This window comes from Astyanax mexicanus, chromosome 1 (assembly GCF_023375975.1).
Source record: "Astyanax mexicanus isolate ESR-SI-001 chromosome 1, AstMex3_surface, whole genome shotgun sequence".
In the NCBI taxonomy this organism is placed as follows: Eukaryota; Metazoa; Chordata; class Actinopteri; order Characiformes; family Acestrorhamphidae; genus Astyanax; species Astyanax mexicanus.
The window spans coordinates 33,732,689-33,748,049 of record NC_064408.1 but is presented as its reverse complement, the minus strand read 5'-3'; the positions used below and the strand labels follow the sequence as shown (position 1 = coordinate 33,748,049).

Sequence of the window (15,361 nt, the reverse complement as noted above, 5' to 3'; positions counted from 1 at the left end):
TATCTACTAATTTGTAGATATTTGTATTTTCACTCACTGGCCACTTTATTAGAAACCCCTATCTATTTGTACTTTCACTCACTAGCCAGTTTATTAGAAACAATTACCTACTATGTGCTTCCCCTCACTGGTCACTTTTTTAGAAGCACTCACCTTGTTTTTGATTGGGTAGCAATGGATTTACATTAGATGTATAATGACATATTGCCCTTTATTTGCATCAGCATCAATATAACATACCTTTGTTTAAACAGCATAGTTGTTTAAATTTTACAAACAATACATATTGCAATATTTATTCTGAGTGATTATTACAAATATAGAGGAATGGTAACATTCAAGAGTAACATTCAAACGTACAAGAGTATGTTTTATACATTTTAAACAGATTTCTTTTATTTGGGAGTGAGGTTTGCTTTATCTGCAGTGGTAACATAAATTTTTCAATATTTTCAAGTGCTGATGATTTTTCCATTCCAAATAGTCATTTATCTGTTTTCCTAAAATGATCAAGCTATTTCACTGTCCAAGAACTCCCTGTCCACCATTTCATCTTGAGATAATAACATAACATCTGTGACTTCACAACCTTCTTACGTTCTTAATTTAAAGTATTTTCATGTGATTGTCAGTAGGCAGACTTATCAAAACATGAACGATTTGTGGTATGACTTATCGTACAATAAATGGACATGAACATATATAACATGGTGAACAGTATTTTAGCCAGTCATGCAATACCCGACCAATGCTTCAATAACTATGACACCATACACACAGAGTGTAGTATATATTTCCCAAACTATGATTAATTAGAAATGTTTCTTCATTAAAAGGGTACAACCGGCATTCAACTATTCCTTAAATGACAATAATATTGTTAATAATATTGTCAGCAAATAATAATATTAATTTCACCAAATATTTCTCATATGTTGTGTACATATTTCACTGAGGTAAAGCTTAAGCTGTCTGCTCTGTCATGGTAAAATATCAAGATGGTTACAATTATTTTGGAAAATCATAATGTATCATGGAACCAGAACAACATTATCATCAACAATTCTGCATGTTTGCAATTCCAGGTCGAGCAAGTTTTCATCAAATGCCAATTTTTGCTAAAATTGTCCCCCCTCTCATGGCAAGGGAGCAAATGCATGCAAGTAAAAATATGAAGTGACTAAGTTGGAATAATGGGATTCATGTGTAGTCGAAAGGTTTAAAACATGATGAATACTGAAAAACATTAAGAATCTTGAAAGTTTTGAGGGTAGAAAGGCACAGTGATAAGGAGCCCGTTCATGACTTACGCAGCGCACTATGTAAGATGTGGGGAGCTGTTTGAGATGCAGCTCTAGTTTGTCACATTGCCATGCTCATAGACTCTTCAGAGGATGTGTGGCGCACAAAGAAAGGAATGGTGAAAAAAGGAAAAAGGTCTGAACACACTGCAGTGGCCAGCACCACCATGCTCAGGTCAAAGGACTGTAGGAGCAGGATCCGTGTTTTGCACTTGTTCTCCTCAGTGCAGTCCTGCAGACGCACTCTAGCGTTAAGGGCCGTGCTGCAGTTTCTATCACAGGCTGATCAATAACTGTTAATGATGGCACACCGTGCCTGATTCAAGATGCGGCTCGCGCGCTGCCGTTGCCATGGATACGGCTAGCTGCAGTGCTGCGGGCTGAAATTGGGAGTTGAAGAGAGGGAAGAATGGGGGGGGGGGGGGGGGGGTTGCGAGAACAGGAAGGGGGCAAGCCATTCAGCCTTTAGGTGGGATTGGTAAATCAGAGATAAAAGAGGAAAAACACTGTTACCAGCTCTGCTATATTATTTCATATGGTTTAGTTAGGTCTGTCACCATAGCTGATTTCTAATGAACGATATATTGTGGCAGGAATTATTGCGATAAACAATATCAGGGTCATTCTATAGAAATGTTCTTAGTCTTTACAGATATATTACACCCAAAAAACACTTACCATTTTTTACATGAAACAAGAAGTATGAAGATCCTTCATTGGCCATTAATTAAACAATATTTGTTTTTTTTATCAGTTATATAGTATTCCAAGCACCACAGAAGAGCTCATCACCACAGTAATGTGTAAAAGATGAATGTCATGTTTTTTACACATGACTATGAAATACAGCTCTGGAAAAAAATAAGAGACCACTTAAAAATGATACGTTTCTTTGATTTTACCAGATTGAAAACCTCTGAATTATAATTAAGAGGAAGATGGATGATCACAAGTCATCAAACCAAGCTGAACTGCTTGAATTTGTGCACCAAGAGTGGCATAAAGTTATCCAAAAGCAGTGTGAAAGACTGGTGGAGGAGAACATGCCACGATGCATGAGAAACCAGGGTTATTCCACCATAAATTGATTTCTGAATTTTATGAATATGAACTTGTTTTCTTTGCATTATTTGAGGTCTGAAAGCTCTGCATCTTTTTTGTTATTTCAGCCATTTCTCATTTAATTTTTCATTAAATGAGAATATTTTTATTTGGAATTTGGGAGGAATGTTCTTCGTAGTTTATAAAATAAAACAAAAATGTTCATTTTACTCAAACATAGACCTATAAATAGCAAAATCAGAAAAACTGATTATGAAACTGAAGTGAGCTCTTAATTTTTTCCAGAGCTGTATATTAGTTGTGGTTGCCAGGAATTGTGCCATGTCTGGTGATGACAATCAGGATACATTTATATAGTGCTATTCTAGACACCCAGTGACACTTTACAGTTATGTCCTACATACATCATTTACACACACACACATGAGCGCTTATCCAACACACACTGGTGAAAAGGGGCAGCCAATCACACACAACATACTCTTAATTGAAAATGACCATCCACCTGCCGGTACTGACCCAAGACAGAATGCCAATCCATAGCTAGGTATACATTTATGCACATAAGCAGACACCTACATACAAACCAGTTAAATTTTATCCTTCATCAGTTATCATTTTACTTGATCTCCATGTTTTTAGACTGTGGGAGGAAAATCACAAAGACTAAAATAACATGGAAACTCCACCCAGATAGGGACTTAAACCCAAGACCCCAGCGCTGGGAGGTTTACCTATTTTCTAAAGAAAAACCTCATGAAGTGAAGCACATTATGTAAGTCCGCTGTCCTCAGTTACCTGAACTTTCAATTGCAGTCACTGGTGTGACCTACTTTATATTTTTTGGGAATTGTGAAACAGATAATTATTAGATAAAACAAAATACTTTAGCAGATATAAATTTTAGATTACAAAATTCACGGTCACAAATTAGATTATTTTTTCAGATCAGCAGAGGATTAGAAAATATCTGTCTAAACTCTGTGATCTGACTGCCATTAAAACTAGTAACAAAGCAGCCAGAAACAGTTCACATGTTCCACTAGTTTGTGCCTTGTGCTTAAGTGGGTTAGCACTGGATTATCAATGACAAATCTGAATTTATGTCTAATTAATTGAATTAGTTACATCAGCACATGACAGTAGTTGTCAAAATACGGGCAACATCATATCTTCCTGCTGCCTTCAAGAAGTTTCTCTTCATTACAATGTTGCCTCTAAAGGTGCTGGCTTATAAAACAGTATAGGCTTAATAAAATTGACAGGTGAACAGAATATTTTTTTAGTTACTGAAATTGACATATTAAACAGACAATTTATATTTTATTAAGTGAATATTTTGTGTGTAAATTGTGTCTAAAATGTACATCAAGCATCATTAACCATTCAAACTATACATTCAATAAACAAATTTTTGGAAGATGAACATAATGCTGATGTAGGAAACGTGAAGCGTACCCTTAATTCTAGAATTACCCATAAGTGTATTTACTACTGACAAAGAGAGCAAAATATGAGGCATGTATAAACTACCTAGACTTGAGTAAAGGTACAGGTGCTCTATCAAAAAAGTGGCTTGAGTAGAAGTTGAAAGTGCTCTTCAAGCATCATCCTTAAGTAGAAGTACTAAAGTTTCAACATTTTTGTAATTAAGTATTGTAAGTAGTTTATTGTAGTGGAAAGTAGGAAAGTGTAGCAGCACAGTCTTCTTATAAGATCAGCTTGACCGCTTGATTTACTTAATGATGGGTAGCTTTATACGGGTCACTGTGCAAATCATCTACCGCTCTGACTTTAGTGATAATTTAGTGATAAATAATGGGTTTGAAATGATTCCTAACATTTTTAAAATCGAAATGAGTAAAGATGCAGTACAAAAAAGATGTCTAAAAGTATTAAACTCATCCAAAATCCAATAGATACTCCAGTAGATACAGCATTTTAGTACTTAAGTACAGTAAAAATAATGCTCCAGTAGATACAGATACAGTATTTTAGTACTTAAGTACAGTAGTGAAGTAAAAATAAAACTTCAGTAGATGCAGATACAGTATTTTAGAACTTAAGTACAGTAGTGAAGTAAAAATAATACTCCAGTAGATACAGATACAGTATTTAAGTACCTAAGTACAGTAGTGAAGTAAAAATAATACTCCAGTAGATACAGATACAGAAGTTTAGTACTTAAGTACAGTAGTGAAGTAAAAATAATACTCCAGTAGATACAGATACAGTATTTAAGTACCTAAGTACAGTAGTGAAGTAAAAATAATACTCCAGTAGATACAGATACAGTATTTAAGTACCTAAGTACAGTAGTGAAGTAAAAATAATACTCCAGTAGATACAGATACAGAAGTTTAGTACTTAAGTACAGTAGTGAAGTAAAAATAATACTCCAGTAGATACAGATACAGTATTTAAGTACCTAAGTACAGTAGTGAAGTAAAAATAATACTCCAGTAGATACAGATACAGTATTTAAGTACCTAAGTACAGTAGTTAAGTAAAAAGTATTACTCTGGTAGATACAGATACAGAAGTTTAGTACTTAAGTACAGTAGTGAAGTAAAAATAAATACTCCAGTAGATACAGCTACAGTATTTAAGTACTTAAATACAGTAGTGAAGTAGTTCTACTTCATTACTATATTTACATCTCTGAGTGTTTCCATTGACCCCAATCTTTCTACAGCATTTAATCTAGTATCACCTTCTCTATAGAGGACAGTTCTGCTCCAGACCTGTAGGTGGGAGTGTGGAGCTTCAACAGCGCACAAACACGACCGAGCCAGCTGCAGTAGCTGAAGTCTGTGTTGGGACTTTCTTTAGTTAATTAAATCGATATAAATCATTCTAACGAAGCGGTAAAGATGCAGAACATCACAAATACATTTCACATTTTACATTTCATCTCTACATTAACTCTACCGAGGTATTAGTTTACTTATAAAATCTCAGGCTAATCGGAGCGGGGCACTCGAGCACAAGCTGTGTCTCAAATTGTATACTAGTGCCCTAGGTAGTGAGTCACTACCTGTCTCAGAACAGCGCGGCTGAGTTCACGGTTAGTGTACTACATAGAGGATAAGGGGGTGATATGAGACAAAGCCAGTGTTAGTTCTAGAAAGCTAGTTTAGCTAACGTTAGAGAAGCGACGCTAAGTTCATATTAAATGGTATTAACTACAGCGGGGTTTTACGGCCACCATGGCACATCCAAGCAGGATTTCTGAAGAACTGAAGGAATTCATAGTGAAGGACGTAAGTGAGCGCCGTTAGCAGACAGTCTGGTCTTTTTTATAAACGTTATTTTAGCTAAGGTGGATAAACTGGGGTCCCTGATACAGCTCTAATGACTGGCTTTCTGTGAACACAGGCGCCTCCAACCGTTTACTACGTCCCGGATTTCATAACAGAAGCAGAAGAGGAGTATCTTTTACAACAGGTAAAACTGGATTAGTTATAGCTCTATCCGGACGGAATTAGTTTCTCAGTTGGTCCAAGGGTAATTTTCTATTTTATGTGGGCCCTCTGTGATTTTATTCTCGTCCAAAACAAACATGTTTGTGTGTTTTTTCAGACGTCAGGCAGCATTACCTACTGTTTTTTGCTGAACTCCGGTCATTTTAGTCCCGACCAGATCCACATCTCTGAGATTCATCACCTCGCGTTTAATAAAACAGCAACAGCAACAGCAGGTGGAAATGGAGGAGCTACTGAACTTGATGTCATGTGACCGTGAAAGCCAAAAAATTGACTGGTCCTCCTGTTTTTCAATTGCAGTCCGAATGCAAAAAACTATTCCCGTCCAGATAGAGCTTTAGCTAGCTTTTAAAGTCCCTCAAGCACCAAGTCACCTTACATTCACCTCCTCAAATGTCCAGAAGTGCTTATAAATCCCTTCACCAGCTTTAAAAGACCAATATGTAATAGCTATATGTTTTGTACTAACTCTAAATGATACTAAATTATAAAATTATCATTAGATATTAAGGTAGTTTAGTGTGCTAGCTAGTGTCCCTTGACAGCAGTACTTATTGAGTAGCTTATGTTCTTTTAACTTTAATTAGGTAATGAAGATGACATCTGTTTAATGAGTTGCCGCCTTTGACCCCACCCACTTCTCATTTCCTAGTCCTGTTTCCTCGCCCTGGTTTGCCAGGTATAAAACACAGTAACATGCAAATACTGTGTGTTACAGTCTCATTCTCTTATTAAACAAAATCGATTCAGGAGGAGAAAAAACAATGCCCACCCACACTAAAAACTGATTGGCTGATTCATAGACTCTTTGCAGTGAACAGGCTAATCAGAACCCTCTCTTTTTTGCATGCATTGCAGGACTTGTGGGCATCAGGGAGCCGTTATTGATATGCAGTAGACTTGGCAAGTCTGTCTTAAAAAAAGCTTCTAAAGCTGATACACCAGCAAAAAGGAGCAAACTATCTATTATACCACAGTTAGTTCCAACCCTGCGATGTGATAGGCTGAGAGGCGTTCTATAAGTGCCATTACAATCAGCTAGTAATGCACTATAACCGAAGCTCTCCATTACTCATTACACCACATACAGGTAACCTAGCAACAATGCAGCACTTACAAGCCAAACAGTGCAGCTACAAACAGAGCAGCAATGTCAATCAATAAACAGCAATAATGGAACTGTGTTATACTTGCAATAATACACTCGAGGTTTCGTACTATACAGTGTAATATCGGCACTGCCACAGTCCAGACCAAGAGACCAGTAGAGGTGGTCAATGTCTGGATTTACTAAAAAGTGTGAAAGCACATTTCTAGATGGTTCGGAGTTATTTTTTTTTTTTAACTAACGAGATAAAAAGAATTATTGTTGTGCCAAAATCCAACTCGGCTTAGTGTGCAGGCGCATCTTGCATCACAATGGATACAAACGCTTAGACTGGGAATTAATTTATTCACTAGAACAGTAAATCAATCTTTTAGACTGCTGCAGGGCACATGTGTCCTCGAAAGGGAATCAAATTCTTACAGAGAGCTAGAGTTCATCACAACACCTGGCAAAGCAACTCGCCGAACCCATAACATCAATCAAATCAATTAATATAAAGTATAGAGAGACGCAGCTCACGTAGCTGATAACGACAGAATGTAATAAAGCTATTTAGTCAGCTCAATAAACTGCAGAGTAAAACCAAAACTAACTGGATTAAATTTACACAATGTAACAAAATCGGACTATCAGGTGTGAGAACGCTCTTAATAACATTTGTTTCAGAAAGAAGTTGGTGTCTACACACTTTTGGACATATAAGGATCTTTTCCCAGACAGGGATAAATCCTATTCCAAAATTAAATTGAAATTAAAGCACAGTCCAGTGCTAGGCTTAATCATTGTCTGTGAAACAGATTAATGTTCCACATGAATCTATTTTGTCACATTAACTTGATGATTAGAAGGTGTCTACATTCTGACCTGTGCATGTGTTTCTGTGACTTTTAGGTTTGCAGAGCCCCCAAACCCAAATGGACACAGTTGTCTGGAAGAAGACTGCAGAACTGGGGTGTGTCTCTCTGCTGTACAGGCATATCACATGATGTCCTGCTCTACCTGAATATTCACTAAAGCAGGGGTGGGGAATCAGGGCTGAAATCCTAAAGAGTTTCCTCCTTTACCTTCTAAAACACACCCATTCATCTCATCTTGTAATTTCTAGGTTTATTCAGTTATTTTATTATTATTTAATTGTTAGGTTTATTCACAAACGGAGATATTTATGTTGGTACTGCTGTGGTGTGCCATAAAGACAGATGAATGTTACATAAATTGCAGCAAATATATGCACAGCTTTGCAGATGTGTCTGCCCATGACAAGACAACTATATCCACCATAATTGATGCAGTTGGACAGCATCACTGCAGCACCTGAGGGACTTGCTTAATGATAGCAGCTTGCTGAACCTTCAGTATCAAACACACAACCCTGTTATCAATTAACGGGTGCTCTGACCTCTGATCCACCACTTCTCTATAGCATTGCATATATCTTCCCTAAGCTACGCTTAAGTAATAGCAGTAATACAATTATGAAATATCAAAACTATAAAAACAATATAAAAAGCAATATGCATGTTAGCACAAGCAAGGCTAGCAGTTGATCAGAGGAGAATGGACGCTTTACTCTTCCAGGAATGATTGGTCAAAATATAGTTTTATGACCTGTTTATCCATCTTGTCTTTCCTAATTCTTAAATAATACAATATTTTAGCGCTCAGTTTTAGCAATTGAGTTATAATTGAGTGAAGATTCTCCCTTTGATGCCCCAATTAGTAATTTCAGTGTACAGTGTAATGATCTTCAGTTAAATTTTCATTTGGTTCTATTTGGGGCTAAATTTGAAAATAGAAATTTGGGTGTAGAACATTATTTAATTTTGTTCATTTAGTATAGTAAAAAAAGAAATACATGTTCATGCGTTTTTTTCTATTTTGAAGTTTTTACATTTCTGCCTCTAACAGTTTTAAAAATATATATAATTTTTGCATTTTGTTACAAAAATCTGATGGTATAATCCAAACTACATGTTACAAGATGAAAAAAAGATGTTCATATCAAATAAAATTTATGAGGGGCAGATTATGAGGGGCAGAAATGAAAAAAATATATAAATTGGATAAATGGATGAAAAAACAAAATCTTACACCCAATTTTCTATTTTCAAATATCACCTCAAACAGTCTGGTATTTAAACTGATACACGTTTCACTGACCCAGCCATACCAAGCCATACTGATGGGTCATTCATACAGATAATAAATATGTTTAGTTCAATATAAATATGTAACCCATCAGAATACTGTAGTAAAGAATCTATGATAATTAATCTTTGGTAGGGTAAGAGTAGGTTCAGGCTCAGGTTTCACATTTAGAAGAATTAGCTGGGCCAGGCCGGGTCGGCTCTTAAATTGTTGGTTCCGGTTCTGGTTTTATTTTAATTCCTGGGCAGAGCTCTAACTAAAGCTGAAAAAGCAAAAATCAAACAACAGCCATGACTTGGCCGGAGGACTACTCCTTTAAACTCAAATTGGCATGACTAATCGGAGGCTGTTGGTACAACAAAAAAGTGTGTTAGATCGTTATCCAACTCTTGTCCTGGCGCGCCAGGTGGTGACAGTTCAGAGATGCTTTGGAACATCTAATTGTAGAGATGATATAATTATTAAGTAAGGTGATGTTCCCTTTAAGGCCTGGACTTGATCATCTACAGTGACATTGGAAGCATGTACAACTTTAATTAACTGGAGCAGCAAAAATATGAAAGAAAAAAAACTTATTTGCACCATGCATAATATATAAATAATTAATTAATAATCATTAATACTATATTATAATAATATATTAATAATATTGAGCTGTGAAAGAGTGGAAATGTGTCACAAAAATGCTCCAAAATCTAGTTAATGCCTACTAGAGGTGTGCCAAAAAATCGATTCACATAAGAATCTTGATTCTCATTTACTACGATTCAGAATCGATTTAAAATGTCCCAAAATCGATTCTGAGGGGCGGGTTTTAGACTGATTTTGGGCTGGGTATTTTTGTTGGACCTGGCAACCCTGGGGATAGCGCTTGTCCCTTCAAACGGAGATCTTCCAGACACACACAGAGCGTAGGTGTTTGAGAATCACCGGTAAGATGGCAGAACAAGCATTATATTACCTTAGATTAACGTGTAGTTTTAATGTTTTATGGCAGAATGCTTCATAACAAGCATAAAAAAGATCGCTAGTAGTTAGTTTCAGTAACTGTTAGCTAGCTAACTAGCTAACTTTCCAGTTCCACCTTAAATAACGCTACAGGTGGCAGCGGGCTGCAGCATTTAAGGCGGAACGGAAAAATAACAATAAGCTAATCAGAGCTAATTTCAGCTCCTCATCACAGAGGAATTAAGGAATGGACAATATGAATTAATTTCTCCACCTCCTGCTCCCTTTCTGAAGAAATACAACGACCTTAAATTAACTAGTTAATCAGCAGCTGCTCCTGAACTTTAGCGCTTCACTGCTATCATCACATCAGCCCAGCAGCGTCACCTACACACCACCGCTAGTAGCCTGGTAATAAATCAGTGTTATTTATTATTTATTTATTGTTCATTAACGTCATTGTGATATCCCAGTGATTCCTCTGTCACTGAGGACCCACATTCCTGCACATTTTATTGTTTTTGTAACACATTACCTGCTTCAGGACCAGTGTATATTTTGGAGGCTTTTTTCAATAAGATTCATAAGCCAGAAGCAGAAATTTTTATAAATCAAATCGTTTTGAATCAAAAATCGATTTTGAATCGAATCGTGGCCCCCAAAATCGGAATCGAATCGAATCGTGAGATAGTAAACGATTCCCACCCCTAATGCCTACTCTAGACAGTAGACACAGTTACCCTACTGCTGAACAAAAGCAGCATGAACTCATTTCATTTCATTTGGAAAGACAGAAAATGAGCAGGTGCCCCAATACTTTTGTCCATATCAAGTATATTGTGTAACTGGAAAAATAAAGCTTTTTTTTATATATATTTCATCAGGTGGGCTGCCACATCCTAAAGGAATGCTTGCAGAGAAGCTCCCTGATTGGCTGCTGACATACAGTCAGAAAATATCTGCCCTTGGTGCGTTTGCTGGAAAAGCTGCCAATCATGTACTGGTGAATGAGTACAAGCCAGAGGAGGGTATTATGGTATGTTATACATCTACATCCATCTTAAACACTGGTGTTTGTTGTGTTGGTATGGTGCAGAACTGTTTATGGAGAATGACAACCTGTATTACAAACAGCTACAGTAATGGGTTTTTGGAAAATTGAGCAGTAGTTTTATTTATTATGTGAAATAGCAACATCACTGTGCCTGATATACTTGTACCAGTGCCTTACACTCTACAGTTTCAGTATGTGTGTTTACATGCATGTTCATTATCGGATTGCTGCAGTTATCTGATCATTTAATTTGTCATGTAAACATCTTAAATCAGAGTACAGGGTTTGTACAGTCATTAAAAACCTTAAAAAGTCATGGAATTTCAAAACAGCAATTTCTATGCCTAGATAAGTTTTGAACAAATAAAAATACCCCCAAAATTTTGGAAAAGTCATGGAAATTTGCTCTATAAATCTTTGTGTTTCCATATATTGACGGAGAAAAGCTATTTTAAGCTAACAAATACATTAGCTCAGAGCTAGTTCAGTCATTTAGCCCTACACAATGGAGCTCTCAGGATTTGATAAATCAAATTAAATTTAGACCTACTGTAATCAATTTGAATTATAGTTGTATTTTTATAGTTGAAAATTGTATGGTCGAGAAAATTTGCCTTGAAGTCGTGTAAAAGCCATGTAAATGTATTGGTTAAAAAACTGTATGAACCCTAAGAGTAAGATCTAAAAATCTAGTGTCATTTCTGTGCTGAGAATGCAGATACATAGTTCAGTAACGGATGTACTGCAGTCAGCAGTTGTGCACCTATATGGTAAATGCTCCTGATCAACTGGCAGCTTATTGAATATGTATGGATTTTCATTTCTCTGCGTTTATCCTCTCAGCCTCATGAGGACGGCCCACTTTACCACCCAACTGTAACAACAATCAGCTTGGGCTCACACACACTTCTGGACTTCTACACACCTGTCAATCAGACTCAGGTACACAGTCCCAATGACCCAACAAAGGTCATCATTTCAATTGCAGATAACTGCACTTTATTTCTTCTGCTCTTTGAATGTAATTCCTAGCCTATTTTTACACCTTATAATTACAAAAAATAACTATAGCACAGTAATGTGCTATAATATTAATAGTAGTACTTAAAAAATATATAAATCATTTAAAAATAATAATCTCTCTCTCTCTCTCTCTCTCTCTCTCTCTCTCTCTCTCTCTCTCTCTCCCTCTTTCCCTCTCTCAGGATGGAGTTCCTCAGACTGAAGAAAGCCGTTACATGTTGTCTCTGTTGGTACGGAGGCGAAGCCTGTTGATCCTGCAGGGGGAAATGTACGAGCGCTATCTGCACGGTATTCAGGGTGTTGCTGCAGACACTTTAACAGAGCGGGTGGTAAACCTGTCAGTGGCGGGAGGGCAGGTGGGCGAGACACTTCCCCGCGGCACTAGAGTCTCCCTCACTATCCGTCATGTGCCCAAAGTGTGCCGAGCCAACCTGCTGCTCAGCAGGAAGTGACGCACTCATGGAACCTCAGAACCAGAAAGAGAGACTTTCTCACGGATCAGTGCAGTCAGGAAATGACTGCGTACGCATTTCCTACTCCATACTCACGAGGTCGATTAGCAGCTGTGAGCCTAAAGACATAACAAGAGGAGTGCTGGAGGATTGAGATGTCCATTACATGCTGCATCCGTATCACACGGTTGATACATTTCCAATTCTGTGTACTGTAAAGTCTTTAAAGGACTAAAAATATGCCTGGTCTCTCTTGTAAAAGTGAGTTTTTGATCTCAGTGGGACAATGCGTGATGTAATAAATGTAGTAATAATTAATGTTGCTTTGAATTTCACTTGTACCTGAAGTCAAATGGCAGTTACTGACTGTAAAGTGTGTTTTGTAAAGCATGACTACAAAACAAGATGCAATTCCAATTCATCCCCCTGGAAATCTAGTCTTATATTTAAAATAAAAATGAAAAATGACAGCTCAATTTACTCTCATTAGCCATTACATTAAAACCACCTATCTAATATTGTGTAAATCCCCCTTGTTTCTCTACAACTGCGCTGTCACTGTGGATAGTACTGCATTTTATGCTGTATTCCCAGTAAAGATATTATACTGTGGTTTGAGCAATATAAAAAAATGGCTGCAGAATTCCTGATCCATCTGGCACCCTTTATCAGGCCTTGCTTAAATTCTGAACACTGATAATAAACATAATTTTGCCCTGAGCATGCTGGCCAGTGTTTAAACTCACAAGATAACACCTCATAACTTCTGCAGATGTGGGTTTCCCAAGCTGTTCCCTGAGGTAGCACTTCATGATTAGTTTGCATACTGCTATCTCATGGCTTTTGGCATGTCAGTGTATTTTTTCAATTTTTTTTGCTGAGTTTGGTAATTCTCTTATTACACATGGCAATTTACGGACTAGATTCAGTAACTGGTCAGAAATGTCAAACATATTTATTTGAACGCTTTTCTGTTCTTTTATATGTACAAAGGAACTCTGAAATATTGCATGTGCTAACCGACTGTAGGCTACAAAGACTGCAGATAGAGATTGGGTGGAAAAATGCTGATGCACTGTATGTCTTTAAAACCTGCATTCTGCAGCACTGATCTCCTCTTGCAGGCCTGGAAGGCTACAGTATTGAACACCTGACTCAGCTCAGTCACGGCTCTGAGTTTAATCAGACTCACCGAACGAGAGACAGCTCTAAACTATGCAGTGCAGGAATAAAAAGAGGAGATCCCTCTAATGAAAAAGCCTTATATACCATTACAAAGACAACGATGATGTGAAGTTCTGATGAGCGTTCTCAAACTAATAATGTCCGTAGAGTAGCTGTCTTCACTGTCAGGTTATTGGATGATCGCAACCCCACCTTATTCCTAGCTCAGAGTTCCACTTTAAACCTCTCTACCCATGTCTAGAATTAGGCATGGTACTCATTCAGTGGGCCAAAAAAGTATTTAGTGAGCCATCGATTGTGCAAGCTCTCCTGCTTAGAAAAATGAGAGAGGTCTGTAATTTTCATCATCCATACATTTCAGTTGTCAGAGACAAAATGAGGAAAAAAAATCCATGGAACATGGCTGGGTCTTCCAGCATGACAATGATCTCAAGCATAATGCTCAGGCAGCAAAGAAATGGCTGTGTAAAAAGCATTTTAGGGTCCTGGAGTGGCTTAGCCAGTTAAAGCCAACTTAAAGTAGCATGCATTCATTAAAGGGGTGTCCACAAATATTTGTACAAATATATAGTATTTCACAAATACATATGCTGTCAGCATAATGCTGAATACACTGCAAATGATCAAGTCTAGTCCTTGAGGAGCATGCCTCACTTAATAATCATTAACACAACATAAACATTTGGACATATTGTGACTCATCTGATTAAAAAAAAGAAATCTAAGAGTACCAGTACCATATTCCGACTCTGACCACATTCACACACTCCTGAGCATTGTTCTGTCAGCAGCTTGTGCTTGTGTTGTTGAAAGTTTGGCTTATTTGCTTTTTATGCAAATCACTGCTATTGCCTTTATTCTTTGAAGTGATTAAAAATCAGTGATATCTCAGTCAGCAATAACAAGAGGACTCTATCTCTTAGTTTTTACTTTCAGTTTTGTCATTTACTGCTACTGGAACAGTAATAATGCAGTATAACCATGCATTTTTTTTTCTTTTTGTAAGCATTTAGCTTACAAAAGCCATTTGACATGATGAATACATGTAATTTACCATGGTTTGTCCACATGAACACTAGTGTTCAAAACTTCACTTTTCATGTTTACACTATACAGCACACTGATCATAATATTAAATGGCCTCCAATAAGAACTTCTACAATACAGGTTATTTTACTCAATATTTCATATGTGTATATAAGAAATGAAGTATATTGTCAACAATTTATACAATACATTTACTAAGATTATCTATTTATACAGTTTTTGTATCCCTTTTAAAATAGTTTTCTTTTGGAAAATTATTTTACTATAACTTCATTTTAGCATTGCTTAAATCTCTGTCCATCATTATGGATTAAGCGAAACCAACACTATTTCTATTTTTGTGTCACAAATTTCTACAAATCATTTGCCCTTATATAAACTTGTAAAAATGATAAGAATATTAGAATGTTTTTGTATTTTGGTCTACTGTCATGCTGGTCTTATAGTCTTGGAAACATTGATTATTTTTAACAGTATTCTATATTGTAATAAATATTAGAAAACGTTCACTCAACATAGTCAAACACATTTTAGTCTCTGCATTGTTT

General features: G+C 36.7%; 1 protein-coding gene across 1 annotated transcript; it reads left to right on the top strand.

Annotated features, from left to right (window-relative positions):
• The first annotated feature begins 5,131 nt into the window (after positions 1-5,131).
• On the top strand, positions 5,132-13,302 carry alkbh6 (alkB homolog 6). Its single transcript, XM_007257469.4, has 6 exons — positions 5,132-5,626; positions 5,742-5,810; positions 7,848-7,908; positions 10,937-11,088; positions 11,950-12,048; positions 12,312-13,302. Exons 1-6 carry the CDS (start codon positions 5,573-5,575, stop codon positions 12,579-12,581), a joined length of 705 nt encoding a protein of 234 aa, XP_007257531.3. The 5' UTR covers positions 5,132-5,572; the 3' UTR covers positions 12,582-13,302.
• Positions 13,303-15,361: the final 2,059 nt, after the last annotated feature.